Source organism: Coenobita brevimanus, chromosome 25 (assembly GCF_032717465.1).
Source record: "Coenobita brevimanus isolate Jiangsu-jjx chromosome 25, ASM3271746v2, whole genome shotgun sequence".
In the NCBI taxonomy this organism is placed as follows: Eukaryota; Metazoa; Arthropoda; class Malacostraca; order Decapoda; family Coenobitidae; genus Coenobita; species Coenobita brevimanus.
This window is the reverse complement of record NC_136978.1, coordinates 26,492,499-26,519,637: the sequence shown is the minus strand read 5'-3', so window position 1 is coordinate 26,519,637 and position 27,139 is coordinate 26,492,499. Positions and strand designations below refer to the sequence as shown.

At 41.1% G+C, this 27,139-nt stretch overlaps 1 protein-coding gene across 1 annotated transcript in view; it reads right to left on the bottom strand.

The window, feature by feature from the left end:
- LOC145393796 (protein APCDD1-like) overlaps positions 1–27,139 on the bottom strand; it is a 204,839-nt gene that overhangs the window by 137,103 nt on the left and 40,597 nt on the right. The window contains exon 4 of the mRNA XM_080267843.1: positions 22,101–22,266. Within this exon, the coding sequence (XP_080123969.1) occupies positions 22,101–22,266 (166 nt within the window). The remainder of the gene's footprint in view (positions 1–22,100; positions 22,267–27,139) is intronic.

The window sequence follows — 27,139 nt, the reverse complement described above, 5'->3', positions numbered from 1 at the left end:
GCACCCAAAACACCTGCATGGACCTCTCTCCATCCCCTAGAGAGAGATTCTGAGGAGGACGAGGATGAGGACGATGACGATGACGGCGGCTTAGGACGTGATATTGCCTCGTGGTTGGGGAAGAAAAAAATCTCACCCCGAGGATCAGAAGGTGGGGCGAGAAGGCAAATAAAGTATGGCCTAGTGTTTTGTCTGGGGAAGGCGAAAGTGGTGTGGTGGGAGTGCGGGGTGAAAGGGAAAGTGGTGTGGCGGGAGCGAGAGGTGAAAGGGAAAGTGGTGTGGTGGGAGTGCGGGGTGAAAGGGAGAGTGGTGTGAGGGAGGCAGCACGAGCACATGGTGCACGTAGGCCTAGGGGAGAGGAGGTGGAGCCACTCCCCAGCACGTCTTTCGCCATACAATATTCCCAAACTTCCTCCCCACAGCCCCAGGATGTGGGGAAAGGAAGGAAAGGGAAGGGAAAGGGTAAAGGAAAAGGGAGAGGGAAGAGAAGTGCGAGTGATGAAAGGCGCCGCTCTCCACCTCCCCCACCACCACCAATGTTGCGTTGTGCCTTCAGCCATGTTTCAGAGAGTACCATAACTTCCTACACTACTGAAACTGTGTGGGATGGCGATATGACGCTCAGTATAATGGTAAGGCCAGTCAGTATGTGCTAAGTCTTATATAAACTTGAAACGGGTGTAATGTTTGCGGGAAAGTAATGTATAAGTTGAGAAATAGCGTAAGTTGGACGAAGTGATATCAAAACTACATCCACTGTATAAATCTGCGAAAATATGACGCTCAGTATAACACTCTGGTCAGTAAATATGTGATAGCAAGAATATAAAGTGGAAACGGGTGTAATGTTAGCAGGAAAGTAATGTATAAGTTGAAAAATAGTGTAAGTTGTAAAAATTGATGTCACGAGTACACCCACTGTGTAAATCTGCGAAAATATTACGCTCAGTAGAACATTCTGGTCTGTAAGTATGTGATAGGAATGATATAAAGTGGAAAAGGGTGTAATGTTAGTAGGAAAGTAATTTATAAGTTGAATACTAGTGTCAGATGAAACAAATGATATCACGATAACACTCACTGTGTAAATATGCGATAATATGACGCTCAGTAGAATAGTAAGGTCTCCAATTATGTGATCGCAATTATATCAAGTGGAAACATGTGTAATGTTAGTGGAGAAGTATTATAGAAGTAGAAAAATAGGTTATAAGTTGAAATAATAGTCATAGCGGCTTCACCCTCTGTGTTATTATGCGCTATTATTACGCTAAATATTATCGTAAGGCCTGAAACTATCTCAAAACAGTTCTCTAAAGTGGAAAAGTGTATAATGTTATTAGAAAAGTATTATGTAAGTTGAAAAAAAACAATACGAGTTGAAACAACAGTCACAGCGAGTTCACTCACTACGTAAATAAGCGCTAACATTACACTAAATGTTATCGAAAGGCCTGTGAATACGTAAAAACAGTTCAATAAAATGTAAAATGGTATAATGTTATTGGAGATGTATTATGTAAGTAGAAAAAATGATATGTATCATGATTCAGGAAGGTTAGCGATTCATCGTGACCAGTCTGCCCGATTTTGCTCGGTTCGCACGATGGTACAATGCTTATTTCAGCTCTATTTTTGTATAAAATCCAATTTACTCTTGTATCACATGTTTTTATGTTTGTAATAAATACATATCTACTTACTTTCATTGGTTTCCCAGACTTATAATACCATAGAAAACGTTAGAGTCTCAGACCACCTACAGAGAACACGGTACCAGGTGTGACGAAGGTATACCCGTTTAGGGCACTTATGGACCCCGGTGAACACTTTCTTCGTGACTGACCATTGTTTCTGACCAAAAGCGAAAGTTTTAGCAAAAAAAATTTGGGTCCAAAAATGGTCGGGATTGGGGGGTACCAGTGGTGAAAAAGTGGTTGGGACGGGGCGGGTTAAACGTAGGCAAGATCACAGATTGCCTATTGGATGGTCCATATATAAAGTTCCTCTACTCCACCGGGCCCTTCCTTGTGCGTTGAGGGTACAGCTCAGTCAGTGTTTTCAGTGCCTAGCCTGCATTTATTCATTTCCTACTCGCCACTCCCACCCCCACACCAGCAGACCAAGCCATCCTCGCAACACGTAAGATACTATGAGGTTCTAGTGCAGTGCAATTTAAGGTCCACCCTATACAATGACCTCCATATAATTATTTCGCCTTAACTTGATCCACATTTTCATCCTTTTGCATTTTATTTCACATAGCTTGGGGGCGGCTTTACATCCTCTCCACAGCACTCATTCATGACTAGCCAATTAGATCTGCTCTGAGAAGAGATGAGCCTTGAGCTTTTGAAAGCTGGCAGCTGATTGGTTTTCTCAGTGCATTCATTAGTATTGATGCATTTTAAATTTTTATTATAAGGGTTACATTAACTGCTTCACGATATGGTTGCCCAGTTAAAATATATACAGTTATTTGTATAGATTAATAAAAAAAAAAACAGGGCCTTACAAAGCTTATCAGATGGACTAGATACGTTTGAAATTCTGAATTCTCAGGACAAATCTAAATATGTCCAAGTAAAGTTTTATGAGTACCTTAATTTTTTTTCTTGTGTTCAGGCAAATTTAGATAAATAATGTTATTACTGCGATAGTTTGTAAATCTAATCTAGCAGATATGACGGAGGGGGGGTCAGGGATAGGCCGCTCATGTGATGTCTCACTTTATTAGGCAGATGAATATTCAGATTTATTTGAGAGAGTTATGCTGTCACATCAGTTTGCATTATGCATTCTACATTCGCATCATCAGTAAGTTTTCTACCTTTTTAGTTTAGAATATCTACGGTACTTACAACTGTGACATGGAATGGGCTGCATGATATTTAAGAGTGACGGTGACATACAGCATCTTCCCCTGTGTCTACTAGTCAGTTTTATTGGAATTCCAATGTTTTACTAAGTAAGATTTTACAAAATGTCGCAGTAATGACAATTTACCATAATGTGCCTAAATATGGGGGGGAAGGGATCAAGGCACTCGTAAAGCTTAACCTGAAAGTTTTTATTTGTCCCAAGAATTAAAAAATTCAAACATGTCTAGACCATCTGATAAACTTTATAAGGCCCCAATTAAATTATTCTATACAAATAACTATTTCTTATATTATATTTTATTTGGGTAGTCTTATTGCCAAACGGTTATTGTAACCCTCATAATGAAAATAATTTAAAATGCATCAATGATAGTGAATGCACTCGGATAACCAATCAACTGCCAGCTCTCAAAAGTGTAAGGCTCATCTCTTCTCTGAGTAGATCAAATAGTTTATAACACTATAGGGGATGTGGTAATATGGATCACTTTTTTGTTTCAGGGAAAAACACTAATTTTAAAGGCAAAAACTGGATCAATAACCGTCAGAAGTATTGGCAAATTTTATCCTTCTATTGCATTCAGAGTTATAATGAGAAAAATTAAACCATTCAAATGCCACAACTTCTTATTCAAGAACACCCAAAAGAGTGGGTCTTGGAAAATGGGGTGGTAATATGAATCTAGTGGGGTGGTAATGTGGAACAATTTTGAAAATAACAAAAAATAATATTTCTTTTTGTGAATACATAAATAAAAATTTTGCAGTGAAAATGTATGTTTAAGAACAGACGTCACAAACGAAAATATCATTTTCACACCCACTACACAAGACATGGGCCCATCCCTGGCACACTACACACTGAACCCATAGTTCTCCTGATTTAGACTTCGTAGATTTTTCTGAACAAAAAAGACAGTCTGCATCATCTCTTCCAGGATTTGCTTCTCCCACAATTTTTTCTAGCAAGTTTGAACTTCCAGAAGACAGTCTAATTCTCTCTTCTTCTTCAATAGAACTTTCATCCCGTTAACGTATGCATACGTTATAATGTGTCACGCTGAGTCCTGTAAACATACCCATACGTTTTGCAATTGCGAGGTCCGTCATTTGCTCATTTTTCAAGTTTTCCACGTGATTTTTGGTAGGCATACACAGGAGACCTTCTCCTGGCAGCGACACTGCCTTTGCCCACGCGACACCCTCTCCGAGCACACCATTGTCTAGGCAGCTCACCTGTTAGTGACCTGGCCAGTAGAGACGTTGCGCTACGGTATGAAATTCAAGGCGAGTGATTCCCCATTCGATGACAATGTGGAGGACAAAGATTACATGGCGCCAGAGGAAGAAATAAGCAGAACTGATGAGGAGGTAACATTGCTAAGGAAGGTGCAGTATGTTGATATGTTCAGTGAGTGAAAGAACACTTGTATCGCTTACATTATTGTGTTAAAGCCAACATATTCTTGTACTGCATATAAATTCGTACCAAATGAACATATATCTACTTATTCTGAGTGCTCTACAATAGTTACCACTACCATAGAAAACGCGACAGCCACAGCATGGCTCCAGAAAAGACAGTACCAGATGTTTAAAGGGTCACCTGTACAGCTCATTTCTAAGCTCAGTAGAGCACTTTTCTGGGCATTTTCCAATATTTCTAATAAAAATTGGAGGTTTTAGCAAAAAAAAAAAAAAAAAATCGATAATCTTCCAGGATTCGGGGGGGGGGGGGGGCATTGGTGAAAATTCTGCTGGGATGCAGCAGGTTAAAGACACTTCCTAACACCGCTTCCTAAGCGATTTTTTTTTTACTTACTACACCTTGCTATTCTCTTCTGCATTATTTAAATCATTCTAATAACACCATCTAAATATATAAAAGAGCCGCATTGTTTGTTTGTTTGTTTGATTGATTGATTGTCCTTCAATCACGCTCAAACCAAGGGCTAGAGACCCCCAGACCCATATATATTCTGAATCAGGGTGACCCAAGGATGGTTTTAGGGGGGTCAAAATTCAAATCTGAGTCATTTGAGGTCACCAGTAGTGTTGGCCTTTATGGCACGGGCAACGCCGGATACCCTTGCAGATTAATTTTTGGCATGGCAACTCACATGACCTCCAGTTCGGACACAGGCTATGTGAGGTTGACCTCCGAGGTCAATTGAGGTCACCAGTAATACACGCTCGAATGACTGGACCCAGCAGCCCAATTTTTGTTCTGGAGACTCACATGACGTCCAGTCCGGGCATAGGCTATGTGAGGTTGACCGGTAATAGTATACAAGTGTGCACAAGTACTGCGCGTTAGTCTGCAAAAGCTGAACTAGAAAGTTCCTGGACCTCTTATAATCCCTCTTCAAAAGCATAATAGGTACATGGTCTTTCTGGAATAGAAAGAAAGATTGAACGAGAACTAATAGGATTAGAGTGTTTGCTTTTTTTTGGTCCGGGCAGCGCCGGGTACCCCCTGCTAGTACTCTTCATAAACAACATGCAGAATTATATAAACCGTATGTATCCAAAGAAAAAGAAAAAAAAGTCGCTAAGGAAGAGGTTCTAGGGAGCCACCTTGAGTGCAGAGAATACGGCTGAAAGTCTTAGAAACTTAATTCCTTCCAAATTACACTGAACAAAAATAATGCCACTTTACAGATTCGTATCTTTTAAGAGGCCTGGACACGATATATCTATCTGTCTATCTGTATATCTATCCATCAGTCTGTCTATCTGAATGTCTATTACCAAACGCATTAATTTCGTAAGGGGTGGGCAGAGACAAATCGCTTCCATGACGCTCTGTCCTTCCCCATTTGGCTGTCCTTCTAATTCACACCTCCCGCCCTCATACAGATCTTTCCGCTCCATTCCTCTTTATCATCCTCGGTCTCTCACTCCTCCTCTCCTCCTCCAACCACTCACATACACTCTTAAAGTCATCCTCCAATTTCCCTCCAACTCGCACCTCCGTCTCTCATTTATCCCTTCACATCATCTCTCCATCTCAGTCTTGGTCTTTCTCTCACTCCTCCTCTCCTCAGTTTCACTCACATACACTCCTCCAGTCAGTCTCTCAATCTGAATCCTCTGTCTCCCCTTTCTCCTCACCCCCTCCACCTCACTCACACTCTCCTAGTCAATTTCTCAATCTACATACTTGGACTCCCCCTCCTCCTTTCCCCCTCCACCTCACTCACATACACTTTCCTAGTCAGTCTCTCCAAGTGGCCAAACCACCTCAAAGCATTTCCCCTAAGACACTGTATTCAGTATGAGACTGGATAGTAACTATAGTCGCGGCGCGCGACTCTGAGGATGCCATTATCGTGCCCTGGCAACATACCCATCAACAGTGCGTCCGATTTCGTGTAAATGATAATACGCCTGTGATTTGTATAAAATATATTAGTGTATAATTCGTGTACAGTAATGTAATTCGTGTACGGTATGTTACGAAATCGGACGCACTGTTAACAGTTAGGTTGCCAGGGTACCATAATGACAACCTAAGAGTCGTGCGCCGCGACTATAGTGGGACACACAGACTGAGGAAGACAGTTTCAGAGCTAATGAACTGTGTACAGAACATGAACTATACACACACACACGGGACCGAAAGATTTCCTCGCTCTCTGTCTCCGTCTGTCTCTTTCACACACACACACACACACACACACACACACACACACACACTACTCTGAAGCTTCCGTTCATTAGTCATTAGTAGTCTGTATCAGTATTCACGATGGACCAGGTACTTAGGACCGTAATAGCTTTGTGTGCAGTATATAAATGGACCTCTCTCTCTCTCTCTCTCTCTCTCTCTCTCTCTCTCTCTCTCTCTCTCTCTCTCTCTCTCTCTCTCTCTCTCTCTCTTTCAAATACATCAAGGTTAGAAACATCACTCATCACTTACCATTAACAGGAGGAAGGTGGTATGCTGGTAGGAAGAAAGTTAAAGTTAAGTTGCTGGGCAGGTTGGCAGGAGGCAGGTAAATAGGTAGGTCGGTAGGTGGGGAAAGTGGGAGGGAGGAAAGAAGGTAGGTAGGAAGGGAGGGAGGGAGGAAAGAAGATAGGTAGGTAGGTAGGTAGGAAGGGAGGGAGGGAGAGAAACAAGCAGGTGGAGAGGTAAGTACTTAGGTAAATAGGAAGGGATGGAGGAATAGAAAGCAGAGGGAGGAGACTGATTGGTTGATTAGCAGGTAGGAAGAGGAAGAGAAGGGACAGGTAGAGAGGGAAGGGAAGGAAGGTGTGAGAGAAGGAGGGAAGGGAAGATAAGGAGGATGGAGGAGAGGAGGCGAGAGGAGAGAAAGAAGGAAAGTGAAGGGAAGGGTGTAGGGAGGGGAGAGAAAAGAAGAAAGAATTAGAGAGATGGAGGGAGAATAAGAAGGGCGAGTAAGGGAGGTAGAAAGGAATTAATTAACAGGGAGAAAAGATAAATAAGTAAGAAAGGAAAGTAAGTAAGTAGGTAGGTAGGTAGGCAAGGAAGCAGGGAGGGAAGTGAAGGGAAGTGTGAAAAGAGAGTAAGGACTATGAAGAAAAGGGAGAAAGAGGGAAGAGAAGAAAGGGAGGGGAAGGAAAGTGGACAGAAGTGTAAAGGGAAATAAGGGAAGAAGGAAGAGAATGGAGGAAGGGAGGGAAGGAAGGGGGAATGAGGGGGGAAGGAAGAGGGGATACAAGGAATGGAGGGAAGTAGAAGAAGAAGGAAGAAAGGTAGATAGGAATGGTGAAAAAGGCAGAAGGGAGAAAAAAGAAGGAAAGTGGGGAAGAGATTGTTCGGGAGAGCTTGAGGAGAGGTAGGTAGGAAGGGAGGAAGAGAGGAAAGGAGGGAGGGAGAGAAATGAAGTGAGATGACACGTATGAGAAACGAAATACTAAACGATGCATGAGGGTAAAAAAAACATCGCTAGAGAGAGAGAGAGAGAGAGAGAGAGGTGGGAAAGATGGTCCGGATGATGATGATGATGATGACCGTATATATATACAGTATATATATATATATATATATATATATATATATATATATATACGGTACATATCCACGGCCACTCCATCTCTCTCTCTCTCTCTCTCTCTCTCTCACACACACACACACACACACACACACACACACACACCTGGCTAATTAAATCTTTCTTATCTGCATACCGTTTTAATAGCCACACCTGACGAACATTTGAAGGAGAGGGTGTAAGGGGCGGTGCGTGGTTCATTTTGAGTCCATGATAGCTTACTCAATTTGACGACCAAAAATATGGTCCTTTCCTGCCTATTTCCTTAGCAAAAATAGACATTACTACAGCTCTGTACTTTTCAACAACACTTCTTCGTGACTAGTACCAAATTCTATTGTTAAAATCTTCTTACATCTTCAGTATTCAAGGTGGACAGACGGAGTATAAATATTACACATTAATTCCGTTCAGTATAGTTAACATTACTGCATGAGTCCCCAGTGAGACAGCTTGTAATTAGTATCCACCGTATATGTAACGGTCCATTTTGTGGATCACTATAGGACTGAACATTTTCCTCGGAGGGAGAGTGACAGTCAGAATTAGCCCCCACCCATGCCAACCACGTATGAATGGGTAAGTTGTGTTTGTAGCAAATCATACATGTGATATTTCGATGCATTGCATTGGCTGCGTGTGTGTGTGTGTGTGTGTGTGTGTGTGTGTGTGTGTGTGTGTGTGTGTGTGTGTGTGTGTGTGTGTGTGTGTGTGTGTGTGTGTGTGTGTGTGTGTGTGTAATCAGTACAACCGACCGTGTGGGACCACATACAAGCCTATCAAAGAACATACTAACACCACTACTTTGTCCTCTATAATTTGAGGTCCAGCCTTAGAAGCCGGGTACATGTCTATGGCGAGCCCGGCACGTTACCACCACGCCAATGCGACCCCAATCAATATGGAAGGTGGGTATAATGCTCAAGTGGTGTATGTGCAGACTACAAATATATAACATGACATGATATGACACAGGCAAGACAGTGAATATTAAGTGAACTGAAATGAATAATGATTTCCTAGCGCCAGTATCAAAGACCATAGGGCAATAATTAAAAGCAAAGATATATGGCTACCAATGGAAAAGAAACGGTGAAGAAGATGTAGATTGGTGTTGACTCTAAAGTGGTCATGGTGTTGAAATGATCATGGGTTGAAATGGTCATGGTAATGAAGTTGTCTGGGCATTGAAGTGGTCTTGGCTTTGAACTGGTCTTGGCATTGAAGTGGTCTTCGAGTAGAATTGGTGTGAGTGAGTGATAGTAGTTCTGGCGGCACTATCAACTCTTCACTCAGCAGCTGCTCAACACTTACTCCAACACCAGCGCTTCTTCTCACTTGCAGAAAGTAATGGTGTTGATGGAAAGTGTATGGATTTAAGGCCAGACATTGTACCTATCCTTGCCAGGTTTACAGAGCAGGGTAAAACATGTCAGGCCTCACTCACCACGCCGCACTCTCATTCATACCTACCAAGCAGTTCCGCACATCTATGCCCCAGTATACACTGCTATACCCTCATCATACTCACACCAACTACTTGCCACTCACATCATAACACTGCAGCACCCTCATCACACACTCATACTCGCTGTAACACCCTCACCTCACACTCACACTCACTCCTTATCACTCACATCACTACACTGTCACACCTTCACCGCACACCCACACAGACTCCCTATCACTTACATCACTACACTGCCATACCTTCACCACACACCCACACTCTCTACCTACCACTCGCAACATTATATTGCCATACCTTTACCACACACCTACACTCACTCACTCCCTATCACTCACATCACTACATTGCCACACCCTCATCACACACCCACACTGCCACTCACACCGCATACTACACCTACCTAGGATGTCAACAGGTATTTTTCATGCTACTACCTAATCACTGGACCACGAAGGGTCATTGGTATCATTTGCCTATCGTTCCGTAATGCCTCGGATTTCGGTTTGAAGTACAGCACCAACTGACACACGCCTGAAACTTCTGGAGGTTCCTTATCGATGAGTTGTGTGGCATTACTCAGAGTACAAAGGAGTTGGAAGATACGGAAGTAGCAACAGACCGAGTGCTTCTTTAGAGGTTGTCTGTTATATAGTAGGTAATCGTAACTATTCTGTGGATAATGACAGGGATGTTTTAACAGGAAGGCCCCCTTCCCAGCTCATCAAACCCTCCAGCCGAAGCCAGCAGGAAATGGTGGGAGGGACTACCATAAAAAAAAAAAAAAAGGGTCCCAAGGAAACTTTATAGGAACGCGCGAAAGAAAATCATATTCTCTGCTGTCTCAACATCAGTTAGATATCGATGGTATTCTGTGGTGATGCCCGGCGTGCTAAGCTTTTACGAGTATATCGCATCATTACACCAGCACTGGCGATAGAGCACGGTATTGTTTGGGTTGTCAGGTGTCTGTCCTGTATATGTGTGTGTGTGTGTGTGTGTGTGTGTGTGTGTGTGTGTGTGTAGCAGAATAACTCAAACAGTGTTGATTAGATTTTAACCAAACTAGGTGGAGGAGTTGACGGTCAGCCAAGGGTAGATGTATTGTTTATTAGAACAATAAGTCAAAAGCCAAGACTACAGGGCTACGTCGGATTAGAGGGTTCTTGTCCGTTTTAGACTAGACTTCGTCTTAGTTGTCAGATTAAGGAAGGAATAAAGGGATCCTATTCTGACTATAGTCAGAGTTCAGGGTCACACGGCAAGGTATATTTATACAGTTCTGATCCGATTTGAAATAAACAGATCTTGAATTTGGCTTTCTGTTGTATTGTTTTTGTTTTTTCTTGGAGGGAACAATTAGAGGGCTCCTGGCATTTGGTTCCTTCTTTCTTCCATAAAAAAAAAAAAAAAAAAAAAGTTGATGGAAGGGGTCAGTATCGGTTAAGAATGAAGTAATTTGATCAAGACGGCAATCGGTGGAATGTCAAGGTCACAGTTAAATATTCGGCCATTAGACCAGCTGTAAGGGGTCGATACTGCATTTGCTGAATTCTTCTTGTTGAGAGGTGAAAAATACTTCGCAGGAGATTAGAAGACAAACACTTATCCAAGCGGTTTTTAAGAATTAGCATTGCATCACAGTTTACGACAATGGGAGGCAACTTGTTCCATATATTTCTAACTCTGCTGAAGAATGCGTGACTGGAAACGCCTGCAAATAATTTTATGATCATCACCTATAGAATTATTCGACTGGTCGACTGTGAAGTACTTTGTAACAGCCATATCACCAGGGTTTTCGAAAACTTTGCATACTTGGAATGAATCCTCTCATAGTCTGTGCTTACATGAAGTCAGCTGATTCAGCCCTGCAAAATGTTCCTCATTTGCTTTATTTCTCAAAATAAGTATCGGTTTTGTCACTCTTTCGTGTACTCTCAAATTTATCCATATGTTTTTGTAATATGGTCACCAGAACTGTACAAAATATTTCAAATGTTGCCGTACTAAGGATTTATGCGGACGAGAACGATGTTTTCCGATATATAATTGAATATCCTGCCTAAGAATCCAGGAATTCTATTGGCTTTCTTAAGTGTCTAATAAACTACACAAGTATACGGTTTGCTTGGATTCAAATCTTTTGTTATTATATATGCTAAGTTTTATTTTCGTGGCATACCAAGTTTAATGTTATTCATTGTAGTACTTTACATTAATTATTTCAGAAATTCGTTTGCTCTTTTTGGACCCACTTTTACTGCTCATCAATATCTCTCTCACTTACCTGCCTTTGTGCGGTGCTGAAGTGTCTGGTGTAATATATATATATATATATATATATATATTAAAAACAGAATAGGACCAAGCACTTATTTCTGTGGCACTCCACCTGCAACGTCTATACAGTACGATTCTTCCCTATTAATTACTTGTCTTTGCTTTCGTTATCGAGCGACTCATCTAAGCACAGTACCGCTGAAACCGTGTGCCTTTGGATTTTCAGTGAGTCTTTTGTGGGAAACTTCATTAAATGCCTTTTGAAAATCGAGAGAGATAATGTCAACAAATGGAAACGTTGGACTGAAGCGAGACACAGGTTAGAGCTTGAACTCTTCATTTTTCTTAAGTTTCGGGCTACACAGAAACTATCTTCAAAGAATAAGAGAAAATAAAGAATTCACGCTCCAGTAGCCTATGTGTCTCTTTCCCACCCAGCATTTCCACTTGTCGCAATGGATCATCTAAATCTTAACACACTTGACCTCATTATATATGTTCAATAAATGACAAAAAAAAAAAAAAAAAAAAAAAAAGATTCTTCAGGTACGGGCAATTATCCAGAAAACCATCTTGTCAATGTTTGGTGTGATTATTTATTTTTAAGTGTCTGCTAAATCTATCTGTTAATTAATAACAACATGAAAACCAGTGATGTTAATATAGGCTAATGGTCAATGTTTTCCTGGCTGCGTTTTCCTGTCTTTTTTTTTTTACAATATCGGGGTCACGTTTCCTGGCCTCCACTCGTTTCACAACCTTACTACTCTTACTGAAATGTCGGCAATTTCAGCTAAAGCCATTCGTATTTCATTCTGTTTATCCTTTACTACGTGCGTTTGTCTGACCACAATATTTAATTTATCTCAGGTCGTACATCTGTCACGATACGTACGAGTCATATCACTGTTTATGTTCTTACTTCCAAAGGAGATTTCGAAGGTGTGGGCTTTGATCTTGTATTCTGTTCTGTAAACATGTATGCAAAACACAGATGAGAGAGAGAGAGAGAGAGAGAGAGAGAGAGAGAGAGAGAGAGAGAGAGAGAGAGAGAGAGAGGTGGGGATTCAAGCCCTCTCACTTTAATCATCAGCATGCTCTCTGCGTCTGTAACAGAACAAGGTGGTTCATATATAGCGCTTCTCTTTCACCCCGCCAGACGAACTATTGTATCCTGCTGGGACGGCATGGACTGCGTTATAAATGGTTTGCATCATTATTCACTTCCTAGTTCCGCACCCACGTACAGTACACACCGGCAGCCTGAGCCGTCCCCAGAACATACAAGGCATCATCAGGGGAGTATCTAGTGCGGTGTTATGTATGGATCACCTTGTACTACGATAAGGCGCCTGTCAAGGTTTACTGGGGACGTTTTTTTTTTTTTTTTTTTTTTTTTTTTAATGTGAGGAAGAAGGAACCAAAGGCAACAAGCCCGCAAAACTGTCCCCTCCAAGAGAAAAACAAATTACAAGAGAGAGTCAAATTCAAGATCCATTCATTTCGAGATGCCTGGACACACTGCGTTTGAAAGACTGGAGATCATAGGAAGCAGGAAATACAGACAGAGAGACACAGTTCCAGAGTTGACCTGTTGCATAAATGAAGGACTGGGAGTAACGGTTAACTCTTGCATTAGAGAGTTGGACAGAAAAGGGGTGAGAGTTTGCTGCTAGACGGGTGCTACGCTCCGTCGTAGAGGTGGAGGAATGCATGCAGACAGTTCAGAGGAACAGTGACCATTGAAGTAGCGATATAAAAGAGATAAAGATGCAACAGTGCGACGAAGAGACAGAGGCTGAAGGGAGTCAGTAAGAGGAGGAGAGTTAATGAGACGAAAAGTGTTTGACTCCACCCTATTGAGAAGAGCTGTATGTGGGGAGCCTCCCCACACATGAGAATTGTACTCTACGCAGGGGCAGATAAAACCCCTGTATAGAGTCAACAATACTGCAGGGGTAAAGAAGGAACGGAGTCAGCTTAGCACACCCAATCTCTTGGAAGCAGATTTGACAAGAGATGTAATATGATCTTTCCAAGATATGTCCCGAGTAAATGAAACCCCAAGCATGTTCAAGGATGATGCAGGATTAAGCTGAATATTATTAAACATTAGTGGGTATACTTGTGGAAGATTTTGTCGGGTTGATAGGTGCAAAAACTGAGTCTTTGATGCATTAAAAACAACCAGATTATTTTTACCCCAGTCAGAGATACGAGCCAAGTCAGACATTAGGTGTGCCATTGCCTCATCCCTTGTTTGTTGAAGTAACTGCTGAGAAGGACGTTGTGGGAATCGAATGGAAAGGTGAAGGGTGGAGTCATCAGCATATGAGTGGATAGGGTTAGATGTACAGCTTAGAAGGTCATTGATGAATAAAAGGAAGAGAGCGGCTATAGAACGATCAGAAAGGAAGCTAGCGATGAAGGCACAGAGAGAAGGATAAAAACCGTAAGAGGGCAGTTTGGAAATTAAAGATTTATGCCAGACTCGATCGAAAGCCTTTGAGATGTCAAGTGCAATAGCAAAGCTTTCGCCAAAGTCCCGAAAGAAGGATGACCAGGAATCTGAAAGGTAGGTGAGAAGATCGCCTGTGGAGCATCCCTGACGGAACCCATACAGACGATCAGAAAGAAAGTTGTGATAGGAAAGATGCTTTAAAATTTTTCTATTAAGAATAGACTCGAAAACTTTTGAGATACAGGATGTTAAGGCAATTGGACGATAGTTAGAGGGTTGGGAATGGTCACCCTTCTTTGGGACTGGCTGAATGAGAGCAAACATCCAGCAAGAAGGAAGGGTACAAGTTGATAGACAAAGGCGAAAGAGTTTGCCTAGGCAGAGTGTAAGCACAGATGCACAGTTCTTGGGAACAACAGGAGGGACTCCATCAGGCCCATATGCCTTGTTAGTATTGAGGCCAGTGATGGCAGAAAATATATCAGCTGAAGAAATTTTAATGTTAGCCATGAGGAAGTCAGAGGGGGGAAGTGATGGAGGAACAGCACCGGAATCGTCTAAGGTGGAATTGGAGGAGAAAGTCTGAGCAAAGAGATCTGCATTTTCAGTAGAAGAAATAGCTACAGAGCCATCAAAGTAGAAAAGAGGAGGGAAGGATGGTGAGGTAAAGTTGTTAGAAAGGTTTTTGGCAAGGTGCCAGAAGGAGCGGGAAGAATTCGAGTTAGAGAGCTGAGAGCATTTTGTACGGATGAAATTATTTTTAGCAGAGCGAAGAACAAACTTAGCACGATTCCGGGCAGAAACGTATAAAAGATGTGATTCAGGGATGGGTTGGCTTCGGTACCTTTTATAGGCCCTCTCCTTGTTGCGGACAGCATTAGAACAAGCGCGATTAAACCAAGGCTTTCTTGCATTAGTCAAAGGATATCAGAAAGGAATGTATGCTTCCATGCCCGAGAGGATAACCTCCGTAATGCTCAAGGCACACTCAGATGGCTCCCGGCCATGGAAGCAATAATCATTCCAGGGAAAATCAAAGAAGTACTGCCAGAGGGTCTCCCAATCTGCAGCTCCAAAGTGCCACGAACGACGTTTCTTTGGAGGGTCCGCAGGCTGTACCGGAACGATAGTACAGGTGGTAACATGCCTTTAATAGGGTAACGTTGGTTTGCCACCCTGTTCCTTCACACTGACGACGTACTCTGCACACACACACACACACACACACACACACACACACACACACACACGGTCATTACAACACTTCCACCATCACAAGCTGACTGAACAAGCGACCATGGTGTCACTTCTCTCTCTCTCTCTCTCTCTCTCTTAAACAAAAACACCACTCACTACCTATCAAAATCAGCAGACAGGCTCATAACTCCTACAGTACTTTCTTTCCCTCAGGACATATTTTTACCTTCCTTCCCTCTCCTTCCTTGCCTGATTTATGCCTTTCACTGCTATGACCTATCACACATAAATATTAAATAATTTTAAGAAATATTAAGAAAATCCTTTGCAATTAGCAGGAGTAAATATCAATGCGTCACCTATATCACATACAGTAGTTAACTAGCTGGTGTGAGGCGGTATTAAACGGTGTGAATGAAGCTGGTATAAAATAAACTGGTTTGATGTGGTATAAAATGGCGTGAATGAAGCTGGTATAAAATACATTGGTGTTAGGTGGTATGAAATGGTGTGAAGGGAACTGGTATAATATGAATTGGGATTAGGTGGTATAAAATGGCGTGAAGGAAGCTGGTATAAAATAAACTGGTGTTAGGTGGTATTAAATGGTCTACCATTATGCAGAATATCGTGCTCTTAGGCTCTGAAAAAAAAATATCTATGACGATTTTCCCCGGGGGCCACTCCTCCCCCCGTTCCCCTGGGGAGGCTGCAGAGTCCCATCCTGCCTATAACCTAGTTCCAGTGAAAGTATGCTTGTGTACAAAATTTCACGTATGCTAAAAATTATACGTATGCACAACGGCTGTGGCAGGTACCACCGGGGTCCGCCGCCACTCCCTTATGAGTGGCCTCTGGGAGTCCCACCGCGGAAGAAAAACTGGCCCGACTGAAGGTCTGCCTTAAGAGAGAGGTGGGTGTGGGGGCGAGGGGAGAGTGTCCTGTGTGAAGATAACGGACAGAAAGACTGATAAACGAGAGGACACAATGACAGCCATCATTTTGCGTGTGTATATGTGTGTGTGTGTGTGTGTGTGTGTGTGTGTGTGTGTAGAAAGAAAAATAATAATTATACACTCTTACCGCTGTTGAAATTTCTTCGGTGTAACCCAAGAGTTCAGATCAACAAATCCACACACACACACACACACACACACACACACACACATGTGGCCATGGAAAAGTCTGACAAATCTAAACGTAGGGTTTTGGTGGAGTCAGCCCCTCCCTGCACTGTTGCCACGTTTCCGAGCTGACCTCTCCATCAGCGATGACCTTGACACTGTCTCCCTCTTGTGATCTCCGTTTTTCTAATACCCCCTATACCCCTGCCACCAACACCCCCTATACCCCTACCCCCAACAACACTCCCATCAATAACGCCCGCTATACCTCCACCACCAACACCTCCTATAAATATAGACCCCCACCATCAACACCCGTATAATAATTAGCCGTTGATAATTGCTATGCTATTTTATTGAGAGCATACGGAAATGTAACCTACCGTACCGTAACTGCTTGACTCTCTCTCTCTCTCTCTCTCTCTCTCTCTCTCTCTCTCTCTCTCTTCTCCTCCTCCTCCTCCTCCTCCTCCTCCTCCCAGGTGCATTGGGAAACATTCTACCCTATTGCTCAAACTCCCTAATCTTACAATCCCATCTGTCTTAATCCTTCCCACTGCCTTCGTTCCTAAATCCCTTAATTGATCTATTTTTAACCTAAGTGTCCCCACAGCTTTTAAACCATTTACCTCTCTGTCACTATTCTCCACCATATGTATCAACTTGTATTATATTGTGTTTAGAACTTTCATACTGTATGCTGTAGTACTGTATAATGTATAAGAATACTCACTGTTTAGTGGAAATAAAGTTTTATTATTATTATTATTATTATTATTTCTCTCTCTCTCTCTCTCTCTCTCTCTCTCTCTCTCTCTCTCTCTCTCTCTCTCTCTCTCTCTCTCTCTCACGTGTCGCGTGAGTGCTGCCACCCCAGAGCTGTTTGATATATTTATTTTAATTATGAAAGGATCGCCTCTTCCCTCTTTTATCCCTTCAAATTTTCTTGCAATTATACTTGCTAAATTAATTAGCAATGTTAGAAGTGTTGGGGAAGTAAATAATAATTAGAATATTTTTAGAGCAACACTGCCAAATTTTTATGCCACGTTTCTCTATTATCGTATAATATAGTATGCAGAATAGTTTTATTCTTTCTTGATAATTGTCAGCACTTTCATTACAGTTATATTAGTATGAGTTATGTTTATGTATCATTCCTACTACACAAACCACAGGCGTTATACATCGTAGGGTTAGGAAACATGGCAACAGTGCAGGGAGGGGCTGACTCCACCAAAACCCTACGTTTAGATTTGTCAGATACAGGGTAGAAATATAACGCTGACTGAGCCGTCCCCACAGCACAGAAGAAATGGGCCTACACAGTTGAAGTATAGGGTTATATATTATGGGTCCACCTGTATGACGTGGCTGTTGTGAAATGTATTAATGTATAACCAGGTTACATCAGCATTTATGTATAATGGGAATTGTCTGACACATGGGCCCTCATTCTCGTCCGGAAAGGAGGCTCCTTAACACCTTTTCCTTAGATATTTTTTGGGGGGTATGGCTGGCTAATATCCTTTAGTACGCTATTATGCAATGTATGGCGATATTTGAAGGGTTTATACCATACAGAAGCGGAGAGCAAGGTGTAATAAAGTAAATGTATCGCTCAGGAAGGAGTGTTAGGTAGCTTATTTAACCAACGAGAGTAAAGGGTTAGGGACCTTTTTCTAGTCGGTTAAAGATGTTCCCTAACATCTCTTCCTTTGCGAATTATTCTTGGATCTGACAAGTTAACATATATTTTTTCGTTATTTATGCAGAGTATGGCGATATTGGAAAGGAATTATATAACACCAAGGAGGAGAGTAAGGGGCAATAAAGAAAACAAATAGCTTAGGAAAAGGTGTTAGGGCGCTTCCTTAACCGACAAGAATATGGGTCCAATAGCCATATCCTCGTCGGTGAGAGAGAGAGAGAGAGAGAGAGAGAGAGACAGACAGACAGACAGACAGACAGACAGACAGAAAGATCAGTCGCTTAGTTTATTACAAAAATATCAGTCTTGCTTCGTCAACCATATATTGTGGTCCTGACTTAAGCTATTCACCCTGCATTACCCTACCTCACTCTGCCTTACCCTGCCTCACCCTGCCTCCTGTGCTTCACCTCACCCTGCTCCTCAACCATCTGTTACCTATACACTCTGCCTGAGTAGCCTACCCATGTCACCCAATCCCTCTTTTGAACATTATTTCTGCAGACAAAGTGTTTTCCATCACTCCTTCCCAGTTACTGCCATCATCACCCATCATCTTCATCATCGTAATCATCATCATCTTCACCCATCATCATCTTCTTCATCATCATCATCAACATCATCATAATCATCATCATCGTCATCTTCACCCATCATCTTCACCCATCATCTTCACCCATCATCATCACCCATCATCATTACCAAAATCATCATCACCACCCATCATCATCACATCTTCACCCATCATCATCACCCATCATCATCACCCATCGTCATCATCATCACCATCACCATTATCATCATCATTATCATTATTACCATCATCATCATCACCTATCATCATCGTCCATCGTCATCATCATCATTATCATTATCACTGTCATTATCATCACCCACATCATCATCATCCATCATAATCATCATCATTAGCATCACTGTCAACAACATCATTACCCATCATCATCATCATAATTATTGTCATAATCATCATCATTAACATTACTATCAACAGCGTCATTACCCATCATCATCATAATTATTGTCATAATCATCATCATCATCATTATCACAGTCATCATTATTATCACCCATCATCATCATCACCATCATCATCATCATCATCATCATTATCACAGTCATCATTATTATCACCCATCATCATCATCACCATCATCATCATCATCATCATCATCATTATCACAGTCATCATTATTATCACCCATCATCATCATCACCATCATCATCATCATTATCACAGTCATCATTATTATCACCCATCATCATCATCACCATCATCATCATCATCATCATCATTATCACAGTCATCATTATTATCACCCATCATCATCATCACCATCATCATCATCATCATCATCATTATCACAGTCATCATTATTATCACCCATCATCATCATCACCATCATCATCATCATCATTATCACAGTCATCATTATTATCACCCATCATCATCATCACCATCATCATCATCATCATCATCATTATCACAGTCATCATTATTATCACCCATCATCATCATCACCATCATCATCATCCTCATCATCATTATCACAGTCATCATTATTATCACCCATCATCATCATCACCATCATCATCATCATCATTATCACAGTCATCATTATTATCACCCATCATCATCATCACCATCATCATCATCATCATCATCATTATCACAGTCATCATTATTATCACCCATCATCATCATCACCATCATCATCATCATCATCATCATTATCACAGTCATCATTATTATCACCCATCATCATCATCACCATCATCATCATCATCATCATCATCATTATCAGTCATCATTATTATCACCCATCATCATCATCACCATCATCATCATCATCATTATCACAGTCATCATTATTATCACCCATCATCATCATCATCACCATCAAAAACAACCTGACAGCTCCAGCCAAACTCATTACTGCCTAATTAACCTCTCAGTGTAATTTAAGTTTTCATAATTGAATTACTAACATCACCACATTTTTTAAAAATTATTTTTATTTAACACAAGGTCCAGCTTAACCACTTGAGAATCATGACCTCTTTCGTAAATTATTTTTGCCTTTTATCGTTTCCATAGCACTTCTTCGTTACTAGCATCGTGTATTTCTGTCAGCCTTTCTTTAACTTTTCCCAGAGTTTCGTCCTTTTGCAGCTTAATTCACGTAGGTAAGTGACAAAATAAAATCAGTAATAAATCTTAGCATCCACTCTGTATCAGTTCTTCGTGACTAGGATCATATTTTTCTGATATTTTTACAACTTCTGCATTGATGATGGAGGCCTGGTAAGATTAAACGCATTACTGAAACCTGTCCTAACCTGAATACAACTGTCTTAGGAAAACAAAATTAGATATGACAAAATTACAAGTAGTAATGTTGTCTCCATTAGTCCCGTTAGTTTAAGTCTTGGTAATTTGTTTATTCATTTATGTTTTATTTACTGGCATAACTTTTTTCTTTATTCAGCTTTGGGGAGGGCATTTCTAACCTGTACCCTACCCAACTCTCTTGTACCTTAGCAAAGATATAAAAAATTATTGTTGTTATAGTTGTTATTATTATTGTTATTATTATTATTATTATTATTATTATTTTATGGTTATTATTATTGTAGTAGTAGTAGTAGTATTTTATGGTTATTATTATTATTATTATTATTATTATTACTAGTAGTAGTAGTAGTAGTACTGTAGTAGTAGTATCATCATCATTATTATTATAATTCGTAATTAATATTATTATCATTATCATTAGTAGTAGTAGTAGTAGAGTTGCCCGAATCAGACCGAGAAAGACCTGGGGGGAGGTCATAGAGTGTGAGATCTCAGGGATATGGGGCTGAATACAGAGGCTGCCAGAGATCGAACAGCGTGGAGAGTCGCCGTTTGATGACCGAGGCCGACGCATGCAATCATAAACGATACGATATGATTCCTAGTAGTGCTACTAGTAATATTGATAGCAGTAGTTATTCTCTCTCTCTCTCTCTCTCTCTCTCTCTCTCTCTCTCTCTCTCTCTCTCTCTCACTCACTCTCTCTCTCTCTCTCTCTCTCTCTCTCTCTCTCTCTCTCTCTCTCTCTCTCTCTCTCTCTCTCTCTCTCTCACCACTATAAGAAAGAGAGAATAATAATGATGATGATGATGATGATGATGATGATGAGGAGGAGGAGGAGGAAGCCTTTTTATAGAGAGGGAATTTGAGTACACACACACACACACACACACACACACATAGACTATCTCCGGCTGACCATATCAGCGAGAAGGTATGGAACATGTATACACTGCTTGCAAATATGAGAATAGCATTCACATACATAAATGAAGACATGCTAAGAAGGATAATAACATCATTCATTAGACCAACCCTGGAATATGCATCAGTAGTCTGGAGTCCTCATCTCAAAAAGCACATAGACAAGATTGAAAAAGTTCAAAGGGCCGCTACAAGATGGATACCAAGCTTAAGGGACCTAAGCTACGAAGAAAGACTAAATAAACTGAATCTACCAACACTACAGGAGAGAAGGAAAAGAGGTGACATGATAATGCTATATAAGTGCATATCAGGGAAGGAGAAAATAGACATAAATGATTACTTAACATATGGAGAAGCATCAGCAAAAGGACACTGCAAAAAACTGCATAAGAAGAGAGGTGGTAAAGACGTAAGGAAATTCAGTTTCCCAAACAGAGCAATTGATCAATGGAATGCACTACCGAATGAAATAGTGTGTGCCAAAACAATTCACAAATTTAAGGATATGTACGATAAATATGGTTTAAGACACGGGACAGTACGAGCTTGACTCATTCCTGTAAAGATACAATTAGGCAAGAACAATTAGTTAAGAACACACACTAAACCAGCATGAGAGGGCTTTCCATTACGGCCGTCACTCTCCCGAACCTACCTTGTTGAGACCCAAGTCCCTCTAACATCGGGTGGTTGAGGTGCAGTTCGGACGAGGTGTATTGGTACGGCGCTGTGCATGAGGTGGTGGCAGGTCGGCAGGGTGGGTTCATGGACAAGATTATTGGCCAGGTGCGCGTGGGACCTTACAGACATCGCCACCGCACCTGCAAGAGATGGACAGAGGGACTGATGGATGGATGGATGGGTGGGTGGGTAAATAAACAGATATATAGATATGTGTAATGGTTGGGTAGGCGAGAGGCACAGGTTGGAGCTTGAAATTTTTTCTCTCTAATGTTTCAGGCTACACAGAAGCCATTTTCAGAGAGACTGAACAAAAAATGATTGATCTGACATATCTACACTCCCGGAAATTTCCTTTCCCTCCTCGTGTCGCAGTTTGATTGGCGACCTCTAGGAAAATTCAGTCGTTCCATCCCGCTTATGACTGCGACGTTAGTGCTTTCTTTGCTGTATACCTACATAGTATACAGCACTGACTGCACTGCGCAGTTGACCCTCGTGCGGTGTGGTGTGGTGAGGATCTGTCCCTTCTCCCCTTGGGGCTAAGATGCGAATAAATGTGTGTGTGTGGATGAGTAAACTGGGAGTGTGTCGTCCTGTCTCGGCTACCTCCCTTTCTTTGGGGAAAGCAGCCTAGGTATATAGATAGATACCTACGCTGGCTGAAAAATTCATATAAATGGTTAATTACACAAATATGAGCTGCTTCCGACATTTATCTGATTTGTTTATTATGGTGATTCTCAATGAATGCAGTTTTTTTTTTTTCCCAGTTGGCATTGTACTTATCTAAGTACAACACAAGAGATTCAGATACTCTGTGACGCCGTACGTCTGCTTTATGTTCTGCTATCCTTATATCCATTCCTCGTCCTGTTTCCCCAATGTACTGTTTTCGAGCAACCGCTGCACGGTATGTTGTATACTATACTGTTCTCATATTTGCTTCCATTATTATTTACTATTTCTCCTATTTTTCATCCTGAAGTTGCTGCAATCAATAGGCCTGCTTTCTGTAAATACAGTACATGTTAACAAACGAAGCTTTGGGGACAGATAAATATCTTGCATTGTCATCGTCTGATAGAATATTGGCATTATCTCTTTACTTTTTAATGATATCAACTGCCTTCCTTTTTATCTTTATGCCTACTAGATAACATAGCATCTTAAAGGTTTGGGTTATGTATTTGATCTCTTCCTCTGTGAACTTATTACAGCAAATTCTATACGTCCTTAGGAAAAATCTTATAACAACTCCAGACCTGGTCCTTTCGTTCAGTGCAGAGATATAGTAGATAAAGTCATGTTTGTTGGTTGGTTTACGGTACACAGAGTATTTAGCTCTCTCGTCTGTTCTTTTTATTATTGTGTCTAAGAATGCTAGTTTTTTTTTCTCTCTCTCTCTCATATTCTTCTATCATGAACTGTATGTCATCATTCATGTTGTTCAAAATTTTTAGTTTATATAGAATATTGGTGTCCTATGTAGATATGCAGCAAAGAAAGCACTAATGTCGAAATCATTAGTGGGGTAGGACGACGGTATTTTCCAAGAGGTAGCCAATCAACCTGCGATACGACGAGGGAAGGGAAAATTCAAGGAGTAGGTCTATAGATTTCTCATATCTATCACTTCCTGTTCATTCTCTCTAAAGTTGGGTTCTGTGTTGCCCGAAACATTAGAGAAAAGAAAGAATTCCAGCTCAAACCATTATCTCTCTCCCACCCAACATTTCCCCTTGTCGCAATGGGTCATTTACATAGCTGGAAAGATTAATGAATGTCTGTTATTGGAGACAGATAGATAGTTAGATAGAAGGACTGATAGGCGGAGATGGACAGGAAGATAAACGGTTAAATATCGAGGTATAATTGGATATAATATTTATATAACTAAAGAGAGAGAGATAAGTAGATACCGTATATATAAATGTACAATAATATATACATGTATATAGATAGATAGACAGATAGATTGATAGGCAGATAGATTGATAGACATAAATAGATAGACAGATAGATAAATAGATAGGTATATATGCGTGTAAATTCAAACATATTGTACCTAAATACACTGAAAAAGAAAATGAAAAGATATAGCAGTAGGTACAGTAGTAAGGGTAGCAGTAGAAATGCAGCGTTTATAGACAAACAGATAAATGGACTGATGGAGGGATGGATAGATAGGTAGATAGGTTGAGTAGTATATATATATATATATATATATATATATATATATATATATATATATATATATATATATATATATATTCCGTTTTACAGATTCATATGTAGGACAAGCTTTGGACAGAATTTTGAATCCTAAACCACAGAAAGTTATGGGCAAGAAAAAGGATATTTACTTTTCTCTCCTGTTTGTAGGTAAGCGCAGTTTTGCTCTACGAAACAGATTAGTTATATTACTAAAGGAATTTTATCAACTTAACACAAGGGTAGTGTTTAAACCTGGTCGAACAGTTCGGAGTCTTTTCAGGTTCAAGGATCTGGCACAGGCCTCTGTACTCTGTAGTATATAAATACTAGTGTCACTGCTGTAATGCAGTGTATATTGACAAAACAAAGCGCCAACTTAGGGTCCGGATCTTTGAACACCTTGGAAGATCGATCCGGACTAGCAGACCATTGCATAGTCCCTCTTTTACCGCCATTCGGCGACATGCACTCCAGGAAGGTCATCCCATCCGTCTAGACTCGTTTACAGTTCTGTCGTCGAGGGAGCTGTGTATCAATGAGTCCTTGTTAACACTTAAATAAAAACTCTCCTTTGTTAATAACGAGAAATCAATTGAACTACTGTGTTTTTAATTCTCTGTTGTAGCTGTGCTTCTTCTTTCCTGTGATTTTCCTGTTGCTGGTTCTTCTTTATGCATGTTTTCATTGATTTTATGTCGAATCTTGCAGAGTTTTTAGCCTTGTACTCGTGCTATGTTCGCTAGGAATATTTATTGATTTGTTTTATTTTAGATTGCCTGATGATGGAGTGTCATCTTCTAAACGTTGCAATAAACATGCTACACACTGTCCTGGTTCTTCTTTTTTCTTATATATATATAGCCTACACAGAAACAGTAGACAGAAGTTAAGGCATAGGTTTAGTAGTAGTAGTAATAGTAATAGTAGTAGTAGTAGTGGGATAGAAGAAGTAGTAGTAGTCATTTATTCGCTTCATAAGCCCACTGCCACACCCAAGTCCACATCAGCAGACTGAGCCGTTCCCACAACATATAAGATACTGCCGGGTGAGGCTCTATAGTAGCCGCAGCGAGAAATGAACGCTGTGGTGGGGCAGGCGGGATGACCTGGGATTCCCCCATTGTTGCCATATCCACATGTCACCGACCATAGAGGTAGGATGTCACCGACCATCGGCCACCGCTGCAGCCCCGCTCCATGATCCTTACCCTGTGTCTCTGGCTTTCTCTTTCTCTCTCGGTTTCTATATAAACTGGTGTATTTCCGAAACTAATTATGAAATTATTATGACTTTTGTTCCACACCACCACTGAGGTAAAAATCAAGGAGAGTTTTCTGTATAAAGGTTTCCCCCCCCTTGTCTGAGGGCAGGTCAGTTCTGGCGAGTGTATAATTATAGGTCAGGCGGAGGTATCGGCAAGGCCGCACTCCCCCGCTCATATGCCACATTTAGGAGGGGGGGGAAACCTTTATACAGAAAACTCTCCTTGATTTTTACCTCAGTGGTGGTGTGGAACAAAAGTCATAATAATTTCATAATTAGTTTCGGAAATACAGCGGTTTATATAGAAACCGAGAGAGAAAGAGAAAGCCAGAGACACAGGGTAAGGATCATGGAGCGGGGCTGCAGCGGTGGCCGATGGTCGGTGACATCCTACCTCTATGGTCGGTGACATGTGGATATGGCAACAATGGGGGAATCCCAGGTCATCCCGCCTGCCCCACCACAGCGTTCATTTCTCGCTGCGGCTACTATAGTGGAGCGCTATTGACAAACAACCCTGCTCTCTCTCTCTCTCTCTCTCTCTCTCTCTCTCTCACACACACACACACACACACACACACACACACACAAACAAACAAACACACACACACATACACACAAAGAAAGCGAGATACAGAACGAGTTTAAATATTTACCAGCACTGACCAAGACAATGAGAGAGAGAGAGAGAGAGAGAGAGAGAGAGAGAGGGAATGGCAATTGGGAGGCTATTACGGTACGAATAACTGAAAGGGATGTTGAGAATGCTCCTCTCCCTCTCTCTCTCTCTCTCTCTCTCTCTCTCTCTCTCTCTCTTTCTGTCTCTCTCAGATGGTTTCCTCAATCCCAGAATACCGTTACTATGCTGGGTGGTAACCATAAAACCTGGTGGTTCAGTAGGTTAAAGTACTCCAACAGGATGGTGGTTATATAGGTTATGGTACTCCAACCATACGTAGTCTGTATGGGTTCCTTGTGAAGTGTGGTTGGGTTTATTGCTCACATAAGGCCACTCGGCGGTCAGTGAGACTATAGCCGTGGCGCGCGACTCTGAAGTTATTATTATCGTGCCCTGGCAACCTTCCATTCAAAAGTGCGTCTGATTTCGTGTATAATATGGGGCGCATGTGATTCGTGTATAGTATGTTCGTGTATAATAATATTCGTGTATAATATATTCGTGCATAATAATATGATTAGTGTATAATATGATACGAAATCGGACACACTTTTGAATGGTAGGTTGCCAGGGTACGATAATGACAACCTCAGAGTCGTGCGCCGCGACTATAGTCACCGGTGTCTTAAAAATAGGGACTGAGTAGGCTAGCCACGGGACCCTTCGCTTCTGTTTATATGGGGTCAAATGAGATTGGTTGTTGCTGTTGTTGTAATCATTTTATTACCATACGATTGCATTCATCTCAACAACACACCTTAAAATACTTCATTCACTTTAACTTAGCCTGAATTTTCAACTTTTTGCTGTTAATTTCCCGTGGTTGAGTGACGGAAAAAGACAATGCTACAGT